At 50.6% G+C, this 19,423-nt stretch overlaps 5 protein-coding genes across 7 annotated transcripts in view; 1 reads left to right on the top strand and 4 right to left on the bottom strand.

The window, feature by feature from the left end:
* EIF3I (eukaryotic translation initiation factor 3 subunit I) overlaps positions 1-882 on the bottom strand; it is a 6,343-nt gene extending 5,461 nt beyond the window's left edge. The window contains exons 1-2 of the mRNA XM_044668007.1: positions 802-882; positions 595-687 (exon numbers count right to left, since the gene is read on the bottom strand). Coding sequence (XP_044523942.1) covers positions 595-687; positions 802-804 — 96 coding nt within the window. The 5' untranslated portion in view covers positions 805-882. The remainder of the gene's footprint in view (positions 1-594; positions 688-801) is intronic.
* Positions 883-945: 63 nt separating this feature from the next.
* TMEM234 (transmembrane protein 234) lies at positions 946-3,843 on the top strand. The gene is made up of 5 exons (XM_044668011.1): positions 946-961; positions 1,330-1,481; positions 1,951-2,017; positions 3,373-3,465; positions 3,753-3,843. The coding sequence occupies exons 1-5, from the start codon at positions 946-948 to the stop codon at positions 3,827-3,829; spliced, it is 405 nt and encodes a 134-aa protein (XP_044523946.1). The 3' UTR covers positions 3,830-3,843.
* Positions 3,844-4,774: 931 nt separating this feature from the next.
* Positions 4,775-10,822, bottom strand: DCDC2B (doublecortin domain containing 2B). Its single transcript, XM_044668008.1, has 9 exons — positions 10,089-10,822; positions 9,335-9,386; positions 8,541-8,617; positions 8,141-8,266; positions 6,940-7,086; positions 6,740-6,779; positions 6,240-6,351; positions 5,312-5,415; positions 4,775-4,859 (listed from the first exon to the last, which is right to left on the bottom strand). Exons 1-9 carry the CDS (start codon positions 10,361-10,363, stop codon positions 4,809-4,811), a joined length of 984 nt encoding a protein of 327 aa, XP_044523943.1. The 5' UTR covers positions 10,364-10,822; the 3' UTR covers positions 4,775-4,808.
* Positions 10,823-11,044: 222 nt separating this feature from the next.
* IQCC (IQ motif containing C) lies at positions 11,045-12,941 on the bottom strand. 2 transcript variants are annotated; one of them, XM_044668010.1, is made up of 5 exons: positions 12,756-12,941; positions 12,445-12,600; positions 12,041-12,236; positions 11,787-11,896; positions 11,045-11,606 (listed from the first exon to the last, which is right to left on the bottom strand). In XM_044668010.1, the coding sequence occupies exons 1-5, from the start codon at positions 12,795-12,797 to the stop codon at positions 11,565-11,567; spliced, it is 546 nt and encodes a 181-aa protein (XP_044523945.1). In that variant the 5' UTR covers positions 12,798-12,941; the 3' UTR covers positions 11,045-11,564. The 2 variants fall into 2 exon arrangements, with proteins under 2 accessions (XP_044523945.1, XP_044523944.1); XM_044668009.1 differs by lacking the exon at positions 11,045-11,606 and having other exon boundaries at positions 11,629-11,896.
* A 190-nt stretch (positions 12,942-13,131) lies between these two features.
* CCDC28B (coiled-coil domain containing 28B) lies at positions 13,132-19,014 on the bottom strand. Of its 2 annotated transcripts, none has more exons than XM_044671449.1 (6): positions 18,748-19,014; positions 15,536-15,755; positions 15,087-15,253; positions 14,534-14,721; positions 14,278-14,300; positions 13,132-13,553 (listed from the first exon to the last, which is right to left on the bottom strand). In XM_044671449.1, exons 2-6 carry the CDS (start codon positions 15,697-15,699, stop codon positions 13,499-13,501), a joined length of 597 nt encoding a protein of 198 aa, XP_044527384.1. In that variant the 5' UTR covers positions 15,700-15,755; positions 18,748-19,014; the 3' UTR covers positions 13,132-13,498. The 2 variants fall into 2 exon arrangements, with proteins under 2 accessions (XP_044527384.1, XP_044527385.1); XM_044671450.1 differs by lacking the exon at positions 18,748-19,014 and adding an exon at positions 18,630-18,724.
* Positions 19,015-19,423: the final 409 nt, after the last annotated feature.

A 19,423-nucleotide genomic window follows, 5' to 3' on the forward strand; every position in this document is an offset into this window, starting at 1 on the left:
AGGAAGGAAGGAAGGAAGGAAGGAAGGAAGGAAGGAAGGAAGGAAGGAAGGAAGGAAGGAAGGAAGGAAGGAAGGAAGGAAGGAAGAAAACCAAGAGACTGGGAGAGGTTAGGTGACTTGCCCAGAGTCAGAGAGTAAATAATGTTCTGGGGCTGGATTCGAACTCGGATCTTTCTAATTCCTAGGCTAGTGATCTATCCATAGGAACACCGAATAGTCAATATCAACCATATTAAAATATGAAGTTCCTTCAGGCACCCAGGTCCTTCCTCTCTCAGGTGTCCCACGTCTCCAATCTCCCCCTCCAGCCCTGCCCTCAGCTCCCCAGCCCCAACCCTCTACCTCCACTCTCTCTCACTCCTTCTATCCTCTCCCCTTTCCTCCAATGCCTCCCACCTACCCCATAGACTCCAGTAGCTCCGCCCGACCCCACCCCAGACCTCCACTCTCTCTCACTTCTTCTAGTGCCGCCTCCCTCCAAAAACCCTGCTCCCTCCACTTCCCCTTACCTCCAGTCCCCCATCCCCACCCCACCCCTCGATCGCTTCTCTCTCCTTCCCGGTCCTCCCCTCCCCGCCAGCCGCACAAGCTCACCGGGTCCTTGGCCACAGTGAAGAGCAGGTCTCCCTCGCGGTTGTACTTGATCTGCGTGATGGATCGCTCGTGGCCCTGGAGCAGGATCGGCTTCTAGGGACGGCACCGGGAGGGGAGTCATTGTCAGAGCATGGGCTGGGGTGGGAGCCCCGCTTCGACACCTCGGTCCCCACCCCAACCTGTTTCGCCCTCCCATCCCGGACTCACCATCTCGGCGGCGGTGGCTACGACTCAGGCACTATCAGACAGCGAGACAGCGTGAAGCACCGACCGGAAAAGGACTGTGCTATGCTTCCGGTCCCAACTATGGGCCGGCACAGGAAGTGAAAGCTTTCCTTTTCCGGCGTTGTCATGGCGGCGACTCTGGGTGAGGAATCCCTCCGCTCCATACCATCACCTATGTCCATGTCTCATTTTCCTCCTCTAAGATAAGGAGGATAGCCGACACTGAGCGCTTTAGTCAAGCATTTCATGGGAGCTCTGGGACTTAGCAGATAACCTTCGTGAGTTGCTGCATCCATCCCCCATGTTGATACACCTAGCTGGGCTGGTTTTCTAACCACAGCTTGCCTTACTTACCTCCTTGGGAATCATTATTGTCTCCATTTTACAAATGGGGAAGTGGAGGCTCCTTGGGCAACAGGCTGGCCCAGGGTGACCCTCATTTCTCGCCCCTACGGGGAGGGAGGGTCAATCACTGTTCCGGATGGGGACTGATGCCCCCTCCCCTCTTAGGGCAAATCTGTGCTCTGGTGCTGGTGGCGCTGCTGTGGGGCGGCTCCAATCCGCTGCTGAAGAGGGCCACGGGGAAAATGGAGCCTGTGCAGGAGGGGAACCGACTGGTGCAATTGCTTCGGGAGACCAAGTCCTTGTTTTTCAACTACCAGGTAGGGCCTGGGGAGCAAGCAACGAGCTGTGTGCTTGGTATTCTCCAGGTTCATCCGCCATTAGTAGGAACAGGCAGACTCCTAGACAGGACAGGCAGGGCTAGAAGGCGCCCTGGATGTGTGGGGGACAAAAGGCTTCTCCTGGATTCCGAATCCCATCTAAGTCTGGCCTGCTGCTCCCCACTTGTGTGACAGGGAACCAGGTTCTCTGAGATAAGTCTCTTCCAGCTCCAACGTTTGCCCTCCCAAATTGACTAAGGACTCAGTGTATCAGACCAGATGTGAAGCTGTTGGTCCGAAATTCTTCAGTTGCCCACCTCTTTCCATGCCTGAGTTTTTTGTCTGAAATAGGATGCCATTTCTTACTTAGCATGACTCTCCATTTCCCTGAGATGGAAGACACTCTCTCAGATGATTCAGTGCTGCCTGTGTATACTGACCTTAGCTTTTCTCTCACCCTCAACCCCAGTATCTGGTGCCCCTTTGCCTCAACCAGTGTGGCTCCCTGATCTACTACCTCACCCTGGCATCAACAGGTAGGTGTGTCTCTGTTTTGAGTGCTGGTCACCTGGATGGGGCATGGGTAAAACAGGTTCCAGAATGCCTTCCTCTATTGGTTGTTCCTTTAGCAGCCTAATCTCTCTTTCTCCACCTCCCTCCTTAGCAGCTATAGCTTATGCTACATTGTAGGACTGGCCTACCTACCCTAGCAACCTTGGCAGTTCACAGGCATTGTGAGTATGAAAGATGGGGTCTAATTCTGAACCAGAAAATTTAGTTTCATTTATGTGGTGTAACAAAACTTTGGATTTAGTGTTGGAGGAGCCGAGTTGGAATCCTATTTCTAATATAATGTGTGACCTTGGGCAAGTCACTTATGGTCGTTGAGCCTATTTTCTCATCTGTAAAATGTACAAGAATGAACTCTCATATCCCTTCTACCTCTAAATCTATGGACCTCTAGACAAAGGGAAGAAAGGCTAGTTGAGCTGGAGGGGATGGGTTTGTGGATTGCACAGGATAGGCAGGGATGGTTCCGTTGCATCTGCATCACTGAGAATACCCACATGGGATATTTGGAGGGCAAGATGGCACCACTAAGAATGCTTTGCTTCTTGGACAGATCTCCTACTCTGCCATTTGATTTACATGCAAGCAAATAGTGCTTCCCAGGCTTTCTTCATGCTAACATTCATACCCCACCATGATGATACACCTAGCTGGGTTGGTTTTCTAATCACAGCTTGTCTTAAAGTCTTTCTTGTTTCCATTTGGGATGAGGCAGGGGACAGGGAATCAGTTGTTAGTATATCTTACTCAATGAATTTGCTCTGTAGAACTTGAATTCAGATACTGTTGACACCATGACTTTGATGTTTACAGTGGGAAGTTGTGAGTTCTTAAACCTTAATATTCTTGAGGACTTGAATCCACCCAAGAGATCAGAAATGTGGTTTGGATTGAGCTGTACTCATTTAGCTGAGTTTTCTGCATTATTGTATTTCTGTTTAATTGTCAGAGCTGTGTCTTTCTTTATCCTAAAAATGAAAATTGTTGGCATTTCTATTGCTTCTTAAAAGTTTTCAATGCACTTTATACACAGTAGCTCATTGGATCCACACAGCCCTCTGTGCGGAAGGTGCTGGCCTTATCTCAGTTTTACTCACATAGAACTTGATGTTCAAGGAGATTTAAGTGACTCATCCAGATGTTCTGTCCAGAAATGAGTGTCTGAGCTGAGGCCTGGTCTTCTTAACTCCGAAATTCAGCACTGCTTTCTAACCTAGATAGACACCCATATCTCTCCTATCAGACGTGATCTTTGTGAGGAGAGAATAACATTTCCTGCTTTAGAGTGGACCCTAGGGAATATCAAAATGTTCTTCTCCAGATCTGTCCCTGGCTGTGCCCATCAGTAATTCCCTGGCTCTTGTTGTCACCCTGGTTGTCGGGAAGTTCCTTGGTGAAGACATTGGTGGAAAATGTAAGTAAATTGCTCCTGGGGAGATCCCTTTCCAGGTTATTAAGAGCTGTGTCTGGATTACTTAGGTGCATTTGGAAATCCCATAGTCCTTAGAGGGGTGTGAATCTAGGCTTTGTTATCTATAGTCTCTCTCAGCACCTCTCCCTTCTTTCCCAATAATCAGGGTTGTTGGGGACTGAGAACTATGAGGAGACCCCATCTTGTGTCCTTTCCCTTTCTGACTTAGCACTTAACCCAGTGCTTGGCACATAGTAGGCTTAATGTTTATTGATCATTGATTGACCCAGGGGCTGCCCTGGGAATGGTGCTCACCGTCTCCGGAATCACGCTCTGCATTGCAAGTTCAGTGGGCAAGACAGAATAAACAGCAGGACCCTGTGGCCAGCCCCGCCCAGAGACGCCGGAGCCTTGGAGCAGGGAGCCCTAGGCTGGGGGATCTTGAGCCACCTATGCTTGAGCTTTCCTGGAGAAAGCTGTCTTTGCCATCTTCCTGGCAGTGGCCTTTGCTTTGATTATTGACTGAGGAAGATGGACTCAGGGACTTTACCACTTTGAGCCTGAAGTTTCATGCCCCAGAAGCTCCTCCCCTTTCTACTTCAGTGTGTGACCTAATATCTCTCACAACCTTGGCCTGCAGCCAATACTGTGGTTTATGCAGAGCACCCTGGGGTGTCAGGTGCAGGGTACTCCTCAAGCTCAAACTTAGGGGCTTTCTTGGGATGCTGATGAGTCAGAGCCCACAGGTGCTGCAGTCAGTTAGACCCCTTCCTCCCTATATCCACTGGCAGCCCTGGAGGGGGGGGGGGCCCTCATGCCTTAAACTGAAGAGGCTATCTCCATCACAAGCTTTTGTTCCTCTAGCTTTTCCTGGCCCAGACTTTAAAGAGGGTTGCTGTCCAGAGAGATGGGTAAACAAATTTCAGACAACTCAGAAGCAGAGGAAACTATTCTATTAAGCCAGATCCTCTCCCAAAGTGTGGGGGCTCCCATGTCCTCCCCATGCCCCCTTGTGTCAGGCCTAACAAGGTAGAGGAATGGTAGCCCATCTCTTCCCCTGGAAGTCAAAGCTTTCCCTTCCCTAGGCAGGCTCACTGCAGGTTTGTGGACTAGGCAGACTAAAAAGGTCTTTGGATCTCTCCAATGACTTCCCAGCAAGAGACTGGTGAGGGGGGTGGGGGGGAGGGCACTGCAGAAGAGGGTGGGTTGGTTCAATAAAAGGCTGTGCCATGGCTGCAGATGGAATGCTGGCTGGGAGCCAGAGTTAAGGGAGGGAGGGAGGCAAGTGGGGATGGGTCTCTTGGTTTTCTGGAGCAGCATCCAAGTTTAGTTCCACACCACCTACCCTAGGCAGCATTTTCCAAGAAACAGGCTTCTTCTACCATTTCTGCTGCCCTCTGGAGGAAAAAGGAGATCAGTCAGCAAAAGGGAACCAAATTGGGTCCTAGAGCAGAGACCCTTAACCTGTCAGTACTGCAAAGGGCCCTTGGAGACTATCTGGTTCAACTGATGAAGGGACTGACTGATTTACTGTACAAAGATGATATTTGCTAAAGGTAGCAGAGCTCAGTAGACAGCCTGAGTGCTCCCCTGGTTCAGGATAGACCCCCTAGTGGTGAAATCATGGGAAGATCTACCCAGTCCACCAGAGGGATAGGCGTGGATGGGGAGTGGTCCGCATCACTGATAAGTGAATCTAGATCCATTTGAATGTGATGGCAGATACGGGATTAGAACCCAGACCTTTGGATAGCTAGTTTTAGGCTGGCTTCCTCTTGGCCTGGTTGTTAGACATTCCTCTCCAGCTGAATCCACAGCTGTTTTTTTCCTAAGGACATAAGCCTCCTACCTGATCCAAGGGAACCTCTGTTAGAGTAGTTCCATCCTCCTGTACTTCCTGGGCACCTGCCAGTTCCCTCCTGGTGTAGGATGCACCATACACACCCCTTTCTCCTAAGAGGAATGATGGGGGTACATGTTGACTCTGTATTTGGGACTACATGAGCTAGAAGAATGCCTCTGGCCTGGATTTCTTCTCTTATCTCCTATCCACTGGGTTCTCCTTTTCACCTCTGTCCCACAGTCAAGGATTCTTTCCTCCTTTCTCTCCAAATTAGTCTTTCTTAAACTTCCTTCCTTACACTGACTCCCTACCTTAGTTGTTTTTGGCCACCAAATAGACCCATGGGATTGAGGAACACAATACATTGCTAAGTCACTGGTTAAATTCAAAACCAAAGTTTTCCTCACAGATATATGCTTGTGAGGTGGAATCTGAAAGCATCTGCTGCCCCTCTAGCAGGTGTGACACTTCACTTTTACATCTGTTTACAAAGCACTTTTCTCACTAATCCTCAAGGAGGGGATTGCAGACTGGCTTCAGAGGAGGGGAAAGAGAGCCTCAGAAAGGTTTGGGAGGTTCCCCCATTATAACACAGCTTCGAATCAGTCACCCTTTCCCAGTCCATCTGTAAGATACAAGGGCAAGGGAGGCCTTGGAGGTTGGACAATGCTGGGATTGTGACCCAGGTACAAACTGCTCCTTTCAAGATCAGCCCTATTTCTGGGGATCCCTTCTCCTTCCCTCCCCTCCTATAGAGTGAATGTATGAAGGGAGGATGAAGACAGAGTCACAAACCTTGGTTTGACTCTCACCTTGGTCATGTAATAGCTATGTAACTGACTTCTCTAAATCTTAGTTTTCTTATTTATAAAATAGGCTCACTATGTCCAGCCCCAGGCTCATAGATTTGTTCCAGGAGGCAGGGACAGCTTACCAGGCTGAAGGGGGCGTCGTCTTCTTAGATGAGGTCGGGCCATTGTAGGTCTTGTAAAGAAAACTGATTCCTTCTTAGAAGGCTGGGTCACTGGAATCCTGAAGCTGCCTGCCTTTGGGGGAGGAAGGGGAGATCTTGGTCTAGAGCTCTTGTGGCCAGGCTGATAGGAAGCCCGAGACACAGCTAGAACCCCCTCTACCTACTCTCCAATTCCCATAGTCCTGTTTTGCACCTTTACAGGTGTCATTCCTATTGACATACTGGTGGCCTCAGTCACAGGGATAATGTTTAAGATAGCTCCTGGACTAGGGGTCAGGACTCCTGAGCTTAAGACCTGTATCACTATATAATGTAGGACTTTTTCCAAGTCTTAGTTTCTTCATAGGTAAAATGCCTAAAGTGATTTGGCTTTCCCAGGTCTTTTTTTGCTTTATCAGTTACATTCTCTTTCAGCTTCACCACTATGCTCTTCCCCACCTTTCCCTGGCTCTCCCACCTACCTTCTGCCCATAGGCTCTGGGCTCAAGTCTTGGTGGGTGCCTGTAACACAGAAGGTAAGGATTTGAGCAGATTGCTCAGATTCAGAAGAATTTAAAGGTGTTAGGCCAGCACTCTGAGATAAGGCTCTCTCCTCTCACTGTCCATCCATCCCCATCCCATCCTTATCCATTTCAGCAACACTTCCCAAATCCCAACATACCAGAAGCCACCAGGCAGGGAGGGGTTTGGCACCAGAAGTTCCAGGTAAGGCAGGGCCTTATACTCATCATCTGATACAGCCACATAGTAACCACCATTCACTAGGGATTCTCTGCCCAATACTGGCACCCCCTCTAGGGTGCAGAGTCTGCAGGAGAGAAAGTAAAGGGCCCTCCCTTGCAGGGATGTACCTTAAAAGACAGCCAGAGAAAATGCTTAAGTTGTTTGAGAACAGACCCAGTGTTAGGATTGAACCAAGGTTTTTGACACCACTAAAGTCAGAGTTAGAACTGGAAGGGGCCTTAGAGACCATCTAACACAATGCCCTTATTTTTCAATCAGTAAACAATTATTAAGCATCTACTATGGGCCAGGCACTATACTAAGCGTTAGTGGTATAAAAAGAGGCAAAAGACAGCCTCTACCCTCAAGGAGCTTAGAATGTAGTAGAGGAGGAAACGTGCAAATACATATATAATTTACATACATACATACAAAGCAAGCTATACACAGGATAAATAGGAATTAGAGATAATTAAAAAGGCACTAGAATTAGAGAGGTTGGGGAAGGCTTCCTGTAAAGATGGAATTTTAGTTTGGACTTAAAAGGAAGCCAGAGAGGTCAGTAGTTGAGCAAGGGTATTCGGGGCCTGGGGGACAGGCAGAGAAAATGCCCAGAAATAAGACATGGTTGTGGAATAGCCAGTGTCATTGAAGAGTACATGCTGGGGAATAAGGTGTAAGAAGACTAATATAGAAGGAGGGAGCCAGGTTATGAAGGACTTTGAATTTCAAACAGAAGATGTTTTTGATTATGAGGGCAACTGGGAGCCACTGGAGGTTACTGACTTACTCATAGTCCCTTAACTCATAAACTTAAAAGCCAGAACCCGGTCTATTGGGCCACGTGGCCTTTCTTCCCCAGGATTTGGAACAAGGGAACCGAGTTCAAATTTCATTTCCTCAAAGGTTTCTTCTAGCTTTGAATCCTAGGATTGGAACTCCCTGTAGTACAATGGCAAGCCAAGTCTGAAGGCCTAACTACTAGTCTCTAATTCAGTAGGTGATCTTGGGCAGTTGACTTTTTTGGGTCTCTTTCCTTGTTTCTGCCTTTCTTTCCACTGGTCACCAGGTGACACAGCCAAACCCTGAGAGTCACCAAAGAAGTTCCCTTATTTCCCCTCCCTGAGCCCAGCACCCACCTGCTCACAGCCCCACCCTTCAGCTTCTCAGTCAGTTGCTTCAGCACTGCTCCCCAGTCCTGATGGGGGGTAACTGGCAGGTGTAGGCTAAAAGGAGGGCTAAGCAGGTCCCCATTTCTGAATACCCTAGAACAAGAATAGAATGGGGATCTAAGAGGGAAGACTCCTGTTCCTTCTTGCCCTTCTCACCCCATCTGAGGACTTCACAAAGTTCTGTGTTGACTGCCATTTAGGGCCTTAGAAGTTTGCCTCCAAATCAGGATGAGGGGAGGGAGGCCCAGAGTTTGGAGACCCTTGATGGACTAATGAGTTTGCCATGGTGGAACAAGTCCACTCTCCATAGCATAGTCTCCCTTCACCTAATTTCCATTACATTCTCGAAGTACCCTCAAGCACTCACTGAATTGTGCAGGAAACTGAGGCTGGAATCCTCCTTCCAGGAGATCTGTAATTTGGTCTTGGGAGATTTGGAGGAGCCTGATAAAACAGGAGCCAACAGTTACTTAGTGGTGCTCTGTAGTGGGCAAACATTCCCTTTACTTCTAGGGATGCTGAATGTCACAGAAGGGAAGACTGAAGTGACAGCTAGCAAATGAGAGAAGCAGGGAGAAGCTCCTGACTCCAAACCCAGAGTCCCTTTATTACAGTGTATAATGCCTTTCATCCCCAGGAGTATGGTAAGGGGTCTGTAAAGCTCAGTGCTATCTCTAACTTCAGCCAGGTCCCTTCCCACCATTGGCCTATGCATAGTTCCTTCTAATTAGAATAGTCCCTAATTCTAATTAGCCAAACCTGAAAAGTTCCAGGCAAAAAGAATCCACATCCCAGCCTTCTATTTACTTTAGTCTGCCTTGTTGGTCATAGCCAACTTAAGCCTGGGTGTGGGGAGGACAATTGATAGTGCTCATTTCATGATCCCCTCTTGAAGAAACTGGGGCCCAGCGGGGTTAAGCAACTTGCCCAGGGTAACAAAAGAAGTGACCACTGGTAGGACGTAAACTCCCCTTACTCCAAAGCCAGTGCTTTTTCATGTGAAAGTTGGAGCTATGGCCAATTCAGGGAGGCAGACCCACATTCTTGGCTCTGGAAGCCTACTGGATCCAAGATGTCAGGTGGCAAACATGGGAAGGTCTTGGTAGGAAGAGGGAAGGGCAGGTCAGGGAGGGTGAGAACAATTTCTTCTTCAGAACCCACCAGCAACCTGATGTTTTTTCTTCCTGGTTTTTTCCCTCCAGGATAGATATAGCTGGAAGACACAGAAAATGTGATCACCTTAGTCATGGCACCTCCTATCAATACCACCCTCTCCTCTCTTCCTTTCCCTTCTGTGATTGCGCAGCTAAATCTCCTCAGCACTATGGGTATATCAGATTTACATTTCCAAGATTAGAGAGGAGGAGTCCTGAGAGCTTTCAGGCATCAGATAGGGCTTTGGGAACAGTCCTGTTCAATTTTTTTCCATCCTGTTGTTTCGAAAACTTGCAGCTTGATTCCATTTAGCCCTTGAACTGAGTTGCCACTGGGTCTGGTTTCAGTAGTGAGTATTTATCTGAGTTGTAATCTTTTTGATCCAAACAAAGGTGGAGCCTGGGCCTCCGGGATTCCTCCTCCAAAGGTGGAAAAAGTCTAAACTGGTAGCACTTCAGGGTCAGTGCAATCAGTCCTTCCTCTTCACACATAGATCCTTTTTTTGGCCAAGGCCAAATCACCAGAGCAGACAATATTCAAGGAAAGGCAGCCATTAGGCTTGGAAAGTTCTTAGTTTAATATAGAGGCAGAGCACGGAACCAAGCCCACAGATAATGGAAAAAAGCATTGTCTAACAAGCTAAGGAGGGGGATGATGGGGGATGTGGAAGTTAGTCAAAGAGAGCTTCCTAAAAAGTCTGGTGGGGGTGAGGAAATGGGTAATACTTTTTAGCTGCCCCAAAGGTCCCCAGCCCACTCACGGCAACTTCTGGAAACGCTCAAAGCCGGCAGCAACATACTCCCCACCACTCTGAAGCTCTGACAAGTCAGTGACAAGGTGGCCACTCTGAGGAGTGTAGAGGGTACGAATGGCCAGAGGAGCCTGTATGACTGCCGTCACCTCATTAAGAAATGCCTCGAAGGTGGGGAAGCGTCGGTGGGTGACCACCAGCCTGCGTCCTGGGGAGAAGGAGTCTCCATTCCGGTATACCACTACCTTCCTGGCCACAGGGAGCCCAGGAGCAGTGGAAGCCATTGGGCTGCTGACCTAAGCAGGCCAGAGACGCTCAGGCGTTGCTAGGCAGGTGGGACAAAGAAGGGAGGAGCTACAAGCCCTGACTATAGAAGACAGGCTTAACTCCTTCCTCTTCTAGTCAGTCATAAAAAGTGGCAGAGGGACCACAGAGTTGGAAGCTGAGAGAGAGCCTAACAGAGTTTACCTTAGGTTTTGGAACAGATATAGAGGCATAATTTGGGGGATTGGGGGAGGGACCTAATTTTGATGGGAGGGCCTGAGCCTTGTGAATAGAGAACCCTAGAATCTCCAAGCTAGAGGAGACTTCTGATTACGTGGTGCAGTGGTTCTCTGAGGAACAATCCCCTCCAAATCATCCCTATCAACTGGTTCAAAACCTCAGGTCTTGTTTTTCCCTGTGAAAAAGAGACTAGATAATCTGGAAAGTCTTTTCCGTTTCTAAATAAAAGATTTTGGTGATTCAGCTTCTATTTGAGCAACACACACACACACACACACACACACACAAACTTCCCACCTCTGTGCAAATGATGGGCAACTGTCAGAGACCAGCTGACTGTGGCTTTGGGGCATGTACCATATCCCAACAGAAAGGAGGGCCAGGTCCAAAGAGTACCTCTCATGGTACACTGAAGTACCAGGCCAAACACATGGGTAAGGAAGGAGAAAGAGATGGCCAAGTTGCAAAATGAAAAGTTTTATTCCTCCTTTAACCCAGTGGCCTGATTCTCTTCCTTTCTCCTCCAATTTTTACTGTGCTTTGACTAGAATGGCCAAGTCTACCTAACACCTCCTGCCTAAAGGAAGCCCTCTGAAGCAGGGTCCATCCAACAGAGCAGGATTGTGGGCTAACAAAGAAAACTCCACCTCTCTCCAAGTGTAGAGTTGCTAGGCCTTAACCTAGCCCCGGGCCTACCAATTCTCAACATAGGATCTGTAGTACTGAAGATTAGAAATCCTTGATACCAATATGGTTCCTGGAGCCAGGAGGAGAAAGAGATTCTGGTGTACAAAGCAGTGACCAAGCCTTGAAGATTAGTTGTATCCTGACTTCACTCTGCCCCATTGGAAGGGACCCGAAGTCCACAGTAAGAAGCCAGAGTGAGGCCCTTCCTAGCAGTATCTGCTTCTCAGTCCTGCCAATTGCCTGGTCACTCAGATGTTCTTGAGGTTCCATTACTTGAGGTACAGCCCTCTCCAACTAATCCTCCGGGAGATCCAGTGTTTGTCTGAGAAGCAGATACTGTGGAAGAGAGAGGCAGTGGGGCTGTCAGGGGGAAGCCAAAGGATCTCTGAGGCTTCCCTTTCTACTCGGCTCAAAATGGGGAGGGGGAGGATATAGGAACTGTGGAAGGTGGAAGACTGGAGGTGAAGGGAAGCTGAGAATGACTAGGAGTGCATTTGTACTTAAGGGAGACCTCACCTTCTTTCGACTGACAATGGCCTGCTGTAGCCATAGCATTTCCATGGCCAGGTGTCTCTGAAGTCTCTGGAGCTGGGCAGGCTGGGAGGGTAGTGTTAGCTCTGGGGTCTCTGTGTATGTGGAGCCATTGAAATGTACATCAGAGACTGCCCCAAAACTGGCCAGAAGTACCTGTGCCCTCTAAAAAATATCCCCTGCTCCCATTTAGCTCAGGCCTGGGATTAGGGAGTAGTTTGTAGAAGAGAAGGGAGTACCTGGGTTTCTTGTCAGCATCCTGTCACCGCCTTCCAGTTGAGGGCCAGAACCATCTTGCTGGCCAGACTCCTTCACTTTCGGCTGTTCCTTCCAGCCTTGATCTCTCTCTGGCTCTTCATCCTGAAGTCTGCTGGGGGGTTCCTGAACTGGGCTGAGACTGCTGTCTCCCCCCGCCCTTAGGACAAAGGTCCTTCTCTGTTGGGAGGACAGTTTGGGGTCCTTTCCAAACCTCTCCTTGCCCCCACCCCTGGAGGGGGAAGGTGAGAAGAAATGGGTATGTATATCGGGGTTCCCTGACAGCGGGGTGGGGTCGTGACAGCCACAGTAGCAGCCTACTCCTAGGGAAAAGAGCCACGAATCGCCCCACTCCGGGCTCAGGCCTCATGAGGCCTTGCGGACTTACCCGGGTGTCCGGAGAAAAAACGGGCCTCGGGAGCCAGCGCCCCACCCAGCGCAGCTGCCCGCCCAAGTCGTCACCCTCCACCTGCCGCACCACTTCTTCATACTCGGCTCTCAAGTTCTGCAGCCGCCTCCGGACTTGCCGACCCCTCACGCAAGCCTGGTGGACACACAAGTGGCCGTGGTCAGGCAGGAGCAGCAATCCGGGGGCCCGCGAGTGGGGAATCCGGGAGACCGCCGGGAAGAGGGCCCGGGGTCGAGCAGGGAGTCCCAGGGCCAGGGCTTCTCTAGAAAGGGTGGCAGTCCTGGCCGCACCTGCAGCAGCGTTATACGCCGAACTAGTTCCTGGAGCTCCATATCCCGACTGGAGGGATAACCGTCTGCCGCTCCCGGCGCCTACAAAACTCGTCACGGCCTTGCCCCGCCTGCGTCTCCATGGAAACGGAATGGCCGAGCCAAGGTGCTGCTGGGAAATGTTCTGCCTGCGCGTTTCCTTGAAAACACGTCACCGCCGTCCCCATGGCAACCATGCCCGCCGCCCCACCCCCCACCTTCGTGGCAACCAAAGCCATCCTCCCACCACCCCCACCACCTTCCAGCACCCCAGGCCGGATCTTCCGGATGAAAAGGCTCAGGATCTCAGGCCGGGACTGAGTGGGAGTAGCCAAAGAAAACACAGGAGCCTAGCGGACACCCGTCCATTTTTCCGTTTAATTCAGCTGCCAGAGGCCCAGTCTGGACAGAGCCAGTAGGGCCAGCGAAGATCACAGCTTGGGTCAGAGATCGGGGCCAGTAAAGTCAGAAGGCCTGAGGGCACAGCCTGAGTCAGAGCTCAGGATCATGTGAGGTCAGAGGACCTAGAGGCCCAAGCCAGGGTCAGAGCTCTGGGTCTCTGGCATCAGAAGGCCCAGGGTCCTGCAGCTCAGAGGGCCGGTGTCACAGTCAAGGTCATGAAGGGGCCTGGGCGCCTTCCTCATACCCTCCGAACTGAGAGAGGCCAGCTGCTCACCTCAGCCATCATGGGGAAGTTCTAAAGGATCCCAACCAAGGGCCTCCACTTAGGCTGTGGGAGCCTCCTCTGGTTCTGTGTTCTCAGCCAGATGCAGCTTCTGTCTGGAGGCAGTCAGAGTTAAGGGAAACTGGAGGCATGGCCTAGGCAGCCCATATGCTTAGTTTGTTACTCCCCTTACCTCTACCCAAGCTCCCCAGAGTCCTCTCCCTTCAAAGCTTTAAGGACTCCGGAAAAGCCTGACCTGAATAAGACAGCTCAAGTCAATGGCCCAAAGGGCCCCTTGCTAATCTAGGTTCCCACAGCCAGGTTTGGCTTTGTGACTTTAAGAAAATTCCTCCCCCTCTCTGGGCCTCAGCTTCATCATTTAATAAATAAGGTTGGACTAGATGCTCCCTTTCAGCTCTGATGATAAGTGATGATTATATTCATGTCCTAGAAACGATATGGCTTACAAAAAGCCATTTGTGGCAGCTATTATCCATAAGCTGAACTTAAGGAAAAGGAGGCTCTGAAGCACTGGTCAATATTTGAGCCAAAGTCTGTCCCTAAATCAAAGTCCAATATTCTTTCCCCAAATCTATACTGCCTCTGATCTAAGCTAATTGTCTGACGTTCTTGAAAATCATTCTTGTAACAAGGCTAAACCTTGCTCCCTCCAAACTCCCTCCTTTTGGGGGGAGGAAAGGGGCAGGGCCAGCATCCATGGGCATTTGGAGTCAGGAGCTGGATTAGAATCCTACATTTGTTACTAGATGATCTTGAGTAAGTTCTGTTCCAGAGGGGCAGAGAAGAAGACCCTGTCAAAGCCCCCTCAAGAAAGGATACATAGAGTTGCTGAGATCCTCCAGCTGCAAAAGAAGAGAGGAGTCATAGGGAAAGGCCTGAACTCTGGGTCATGGAGACATTCCTAGGTAGTCCAGGGTCAAGATAAAGGGTTTGGGGGAAGTTGGAACCCACATCCACACTCAGGACCCCAGGGCCAGCCCCAGCACCACTGAGGGTGCCTATCAGCTCAGAGGGATCATGGGACTCAACTCTAATTCCCACTCCCAGCCTCCCCACAGTCCCATTCCCAGCTCACATTGCTAAGCAGCTGGTCTAGGTTACGATCGGCCACTGTTTTCTTCTGTTCCTGTGGCAGCCCCTCAGCCTCAGCCTCGTCTTCATCGTCCTCCTCCTCCCCACACACGTCCAGACTGAAGTGCAGCCGAGCCAGCTTCTCCTGCATCTCCCGAACATGCTCCAGCTGCTCAAAGGAACATTCCTTCCCTGCCCAGCCAAGAAGACCAATACCAGTCATAGCCCTCCACCTAAGGGGGATGAACCTCCACCATGGCACAGCCCTGGGAGCCCAAAGCGCTCATCCTGCAGGGGGCCCAACTACAGATCTCAGCCTTAAAGCCTAAGCAATCCACATTTACTAATCACCTACTATGTGCAAGGCATCATTCTGGAAATTATAATTTTTATATATATATATATATAATGGGAATTATAATCCCTGCTCTCAAGGACATTATATTCTACTCCCAAATCCTCAAACTAAATTCATTTCCTGATTCCCCAGATCTTGGACCAACAAGAGCCCTCAACAGATTCCCCCTCTTCCTTCCCAGCCCCCCTTACAGACCTACCAAAGGCCTGGAGCCGTCCAGAATGGAAGTCATTGAGTAGGTTGAGTAATCCTCCCTCCATCTCATAGACACCAGTCACCTCTGTCAGGAAACAGTGCTGCAAGGGTGTGCCTGCTGGGGCTCCCCCTCCGCCAGCAAGCACAGGGCGGCACTTCTCCTTGGTCACCCTGGGTAGGTCAGAGGAGCCACTGGTTAGTCACAGGCGGCTTTTCCCTTGACCCTTCTAGGATATATAACTCTTGGCTCAAAGACATCTGAAGGCGGCAGGACTGCCCTCAAGTCCCTTTTTCCCTACTCTTATCTTGAGTCCTGGGAGGCAGCACCACCCAGACTCCAGTTCCAGCTCCCCTTTGCCTCTTCGGGTGACTCTTGGACAAGCTTCTTCTCTCAGCTGTCATGGAAAGAGAGAAGGACATCATAAGACACTCAGAATCCCCCAGTAGACTGACCTTTTAAACTTGGATCGCTGCTTTGGGGATGGAAGGTGGGGGAGCCCCAAGGAGAAGGAGGCACTTCGGCTGGTAGGGACTGGGACCCTGCGCAGAGAACTGGAAGGGGGTGCAGGCTGCGACAAGCAGGGCTTGGGGCTCCTCCTCTTCTTCTTGTCATCCATTTTGGAGGTGTTCAGGCTTGGCTCTCAAAAGGTGGGAGTGCACTTGGGGAGTAAGCCTGAAGAAGAGAAGACTGGGAGTCAAGTTCTAGTGGCATGGGGCAAGGGGGTCACACATCTTGGCTTGGCCCCAGAAGAGGAGAATGAGAAGCAATGGGCTGAAGTTGTGGGGAGGCAGGTTTTAACTGGATGCAAGAAGAAACGTTGGAACAATCAGAGCTGACCAAAAGCTGAATGGGCTATGCCAAGATGTGGCAAGTTCTTTATCCCTGGAGGTCTTGAAGCCAAGTGGATACCTATTGATCAGAGATGATATGGAGGAGACTGCCATTCAAGTACAGGTTGAATTAGAAGCCAACTGAGACCCCTCCTGGTACTGGTTCTTTGAAAAGTTCAACTGGCCCAGGAGGCTAAGACTCTACATTTGTCCCTGGGACCAGGAATCCCAAGCTAGGAGAGGTCCCATGGAGCTGTTCCACGACCTCCATCCCCCCCACCCCCCAGCTCTCTGCCTTCTCTTCTCCACAGTGGACTCAGAGTCAGGGGAGACCTAGTTTAAACCTTGCTGGGCTGTACTGCTGATGAACAAACTGAAGGCCAGAGAGAGAAGTTTATATTTTAGTAGAAAATTCCTGACCTATCCAAGGTGTTCCACAACATGGCTCGAAATATATTTCCAGCCTTCTCTTCTCCATGTACTGACTAGTCTGTTCTACTCTCCTTTAGGCCACCTTCTTGCCCTTCCCTCTCCAGTTTCTAGTGGCTTCATCTGTATCATTGACAATGCCAGGAATGGCTTATATTAGCCAAGCCTTTAGCACAGTGCCTGGCCCATAGTAGGTGCTTAATCAAAGCTTCTTCCCTTCCTCATCTCACCATCTTCACCCTGTTGAATCTGGACCTGCTCTTCAAGACGGCACAAGTGTGTCCTTCTCCCTAAAAGCCTTTCCCAAGCTCTCTCCCTCCCCCCAGGTGAGAGTGTTCCCTGCCTTCTCAGAAGCCCTTTGCTATGCCCTTTTCAGAGACACAATAGAGGGTGCCCTTGGCTTGGTGCCAGGAAGCCAGAGTTTGACTCCTGGCCCACTCACTACCTTCATTTCATTTGTAAAATGAGAATATTAATACTTCACAAACAACCTGTTATAGGATTGTTGTGTACAAAGAACTCTGAGGGCAGCTAGGTGGCTCAGTGGATAGAGATCTAGCCCTGGAGATGGGAGGTCCTCGGTTCGAATCTGCCCACAGACACTTCCTAGTCACTTAACTCACATTGCCTAGTCCTTACTGCTCTTCTGCTTTGGAGCCAATACTTAGTAATGATTCTAAGACAGAAGGGTTTAAAAAAAACCTGCCAATTTCAAGTTGCTATAGAAATGGGCATTTCACACACACTCCCAGGGCCAATTGTAAGATCTGTAAGAACAGGGTCTAGTGTTCAACTGCAGTAGTGATTGCCAGATGGCAAACAGAGAATCAGGTCTTGAACTCAGGCCCTTTCCTTAAAGGACAGAGCTCTGGGCTCCAGGCACTCTGGACCAGAGAGAAAGTCTGAGGAGTCTCACTCTGATGCTGGGAGGGATGATTAGGGATGTATCCACCAGCTTTTCTTCTGACCCACTTTCTGCTCATTGGCTGAGCTTCCTACTAATGCTATCAACCCCAGATCTCCCTATAGGCAGCGGGACAAGCTCCTGCTTTGGTGATGGGACAGAGAGATATGGGGAACTACACACACACACACACACACACACACCCTCCTAAGAAGAGAGGGGAATCAGTCCAGGACAAGAAAGAGGAGGGACAGCAGCTCCTATGTGGTAGGGAACAAGTGTGCTGGGAGAAGGGATTCATGGGCCCTAGAGCCAAGTAGCGGATGAAGCCTCATGAAGGGGGTGTCTTGGTTAGTGTGACCAAGGCCACCACGCCATCTCCTAAGAATAATGTCCTGTTTCTATGCCCAGAGCTCTAGCCTTCTAAAGATCTCCCTGCCTAGTTGGGTCCCCATTGGCCTCAGTTCCTTCTCTCAGTCTCGTGTGTGTGTGTGTGTGTGTGTGTGTGTGTGTGTGTGTGTGTGTGTGTGAATATTCATCAGAGGTACACAGCTTCTTCAATATGTTCTTTTCTTCTTCATCCTAGGAATCCCCTCTACTGTTCTCTCCAGGCAAAAGGGGCCACTGCTGACACTCACCCAGTCTCTTCCCCTCTAACTCAGGGACAGGAACTGGTATCAGTCTCCTGCATGTGGTTCTGTATGTGTTTTTCTCTATGTGCCAATGGCTAGTGTGGAAAGAATGTTGGAACTGGAATCAGGACATCCCGGTTCAAGAGAGTCCCAGACACTAGCTCTGTGATCATGGACAAATAATTTTCTGAATCTCCATTTCTTTGCCTGTAAAATGGAGAGTTATACTGGTGGGTGGCTGTGGGTGGTGTTTGTTTATTTGTGTGTGTGTGTGTGTTTTATCTTTACCTTCTGTCTTAAAATCAATACTTTCTATTAGTTCCAAGGCAGAATAGCAGTAAGGGCTAGGCGCTGGGGGTTAAGTGACTACTCCAGGGTCACACAGCTAGGAAGTGTCTGAGGTCACATTTGAACCCGGACTCCTGTCCCTGGGCCTGTTCCTCAATCCCCTGAACCACTCCAGCTGGCCCGGGGCGATGTATTTTTAAACCTGAAAGTGCTCGAGAAAGTGATGTTTTTCCCAGGCAGGTACTGTCCTAGGTGCTCGGGGATATAATGCCCCACGTCTGAGAACGAGCATTTGTGTCAGTGTGCGGGTGCCTGGGTATGTCTACTAGCATTTGCATCTGGGGGTCAGCCTCGAGCCAGAGCACGGCCCCCGCAGCCGCCGAGGCGCCCAGAGACGTCCTGCCCTACTTAGGCAGCAGCCAAGGGGCGTGGAACGTGCTCTCTATCACCGGGCAAAGCTCACCATTCCAAAATGGAACACGCGCTCCGCCAGCAGCCAGCCACCTCAAAGGGAACCTTCGGGCCGACCCTCGCGCTCCATCCCCCAGATTCCGGGAACTGGCCCCTGAAGGAACACCGACCTGGACAGATTCCCGCGGAAGCTGCCGCCGCCGCCTGCTCCCGGCGCCTGCTCGGGCTGCCGCTGCCGCCGCCTGCTGCTGCCGGTGCTGGGGCCGCGGTCCGGCCTAGGCTCCCCCGCCTCCCACTCCCAGGGATGTGTGTGTGTCCACAGTTATGGAGCTGGGAGTGATGTGCATTTAAAGGAGACGCAGAGCAGGCCCAGGCTTTCTACTACGCCGATGCTCCTCCCTTAGGAAGCCCGGCTGGAGCTCTCCTTTAAGGCGGGGCAGGGCGGGGCGGGGCGGGGCAGGGCAGGGAATGAGCCCCGAGGGAGGGGGCCCAGGGGAGGAGGAAAGAGGACCCCTTCTTGGCCTGAGCCGGAGACTGGGCGGGTGGAGGCATTCGCGATCCCGTCTCCAGGGGAGTTTCCCAGGAGCCACCGGGGCCAGTCCGTTCCACTTTAGAGAACAATAGCCGGTTAGGAATGTGAGACACAGTACCGGAGCCCGCCGGAATGCCAACAATAACAGTAGCTAGCATTTTTATAGCAGTGTAAGGTTTGCACTCACGCCCTCATTCGATCCTCCCAGCCACGCTGGGCGGCGAGGGAAGTCAGGGCTTGCCCAGACTCAGTCTGCTAGTGAGGCTGGACTTGGAATCCAGAAGACTCCGCTCTCACTAGGGCTATTGTTCTCC

The sequence above is a fragment of the Gracilinanus agilis genome, chromosome 3 (assembly GCF_016433145.1).
Source record: "Gracilinanus agilis isolate LMUSP501 chromosome 3, AgileGrace, whole genome shotgun sequence".
Lineage (NCBI taxonomy): Eukaryota > Metazoa > Chordata > Mammalia > Didelphimorphia > Didelphidae > Gracilinanus > Gracilinanus agilis.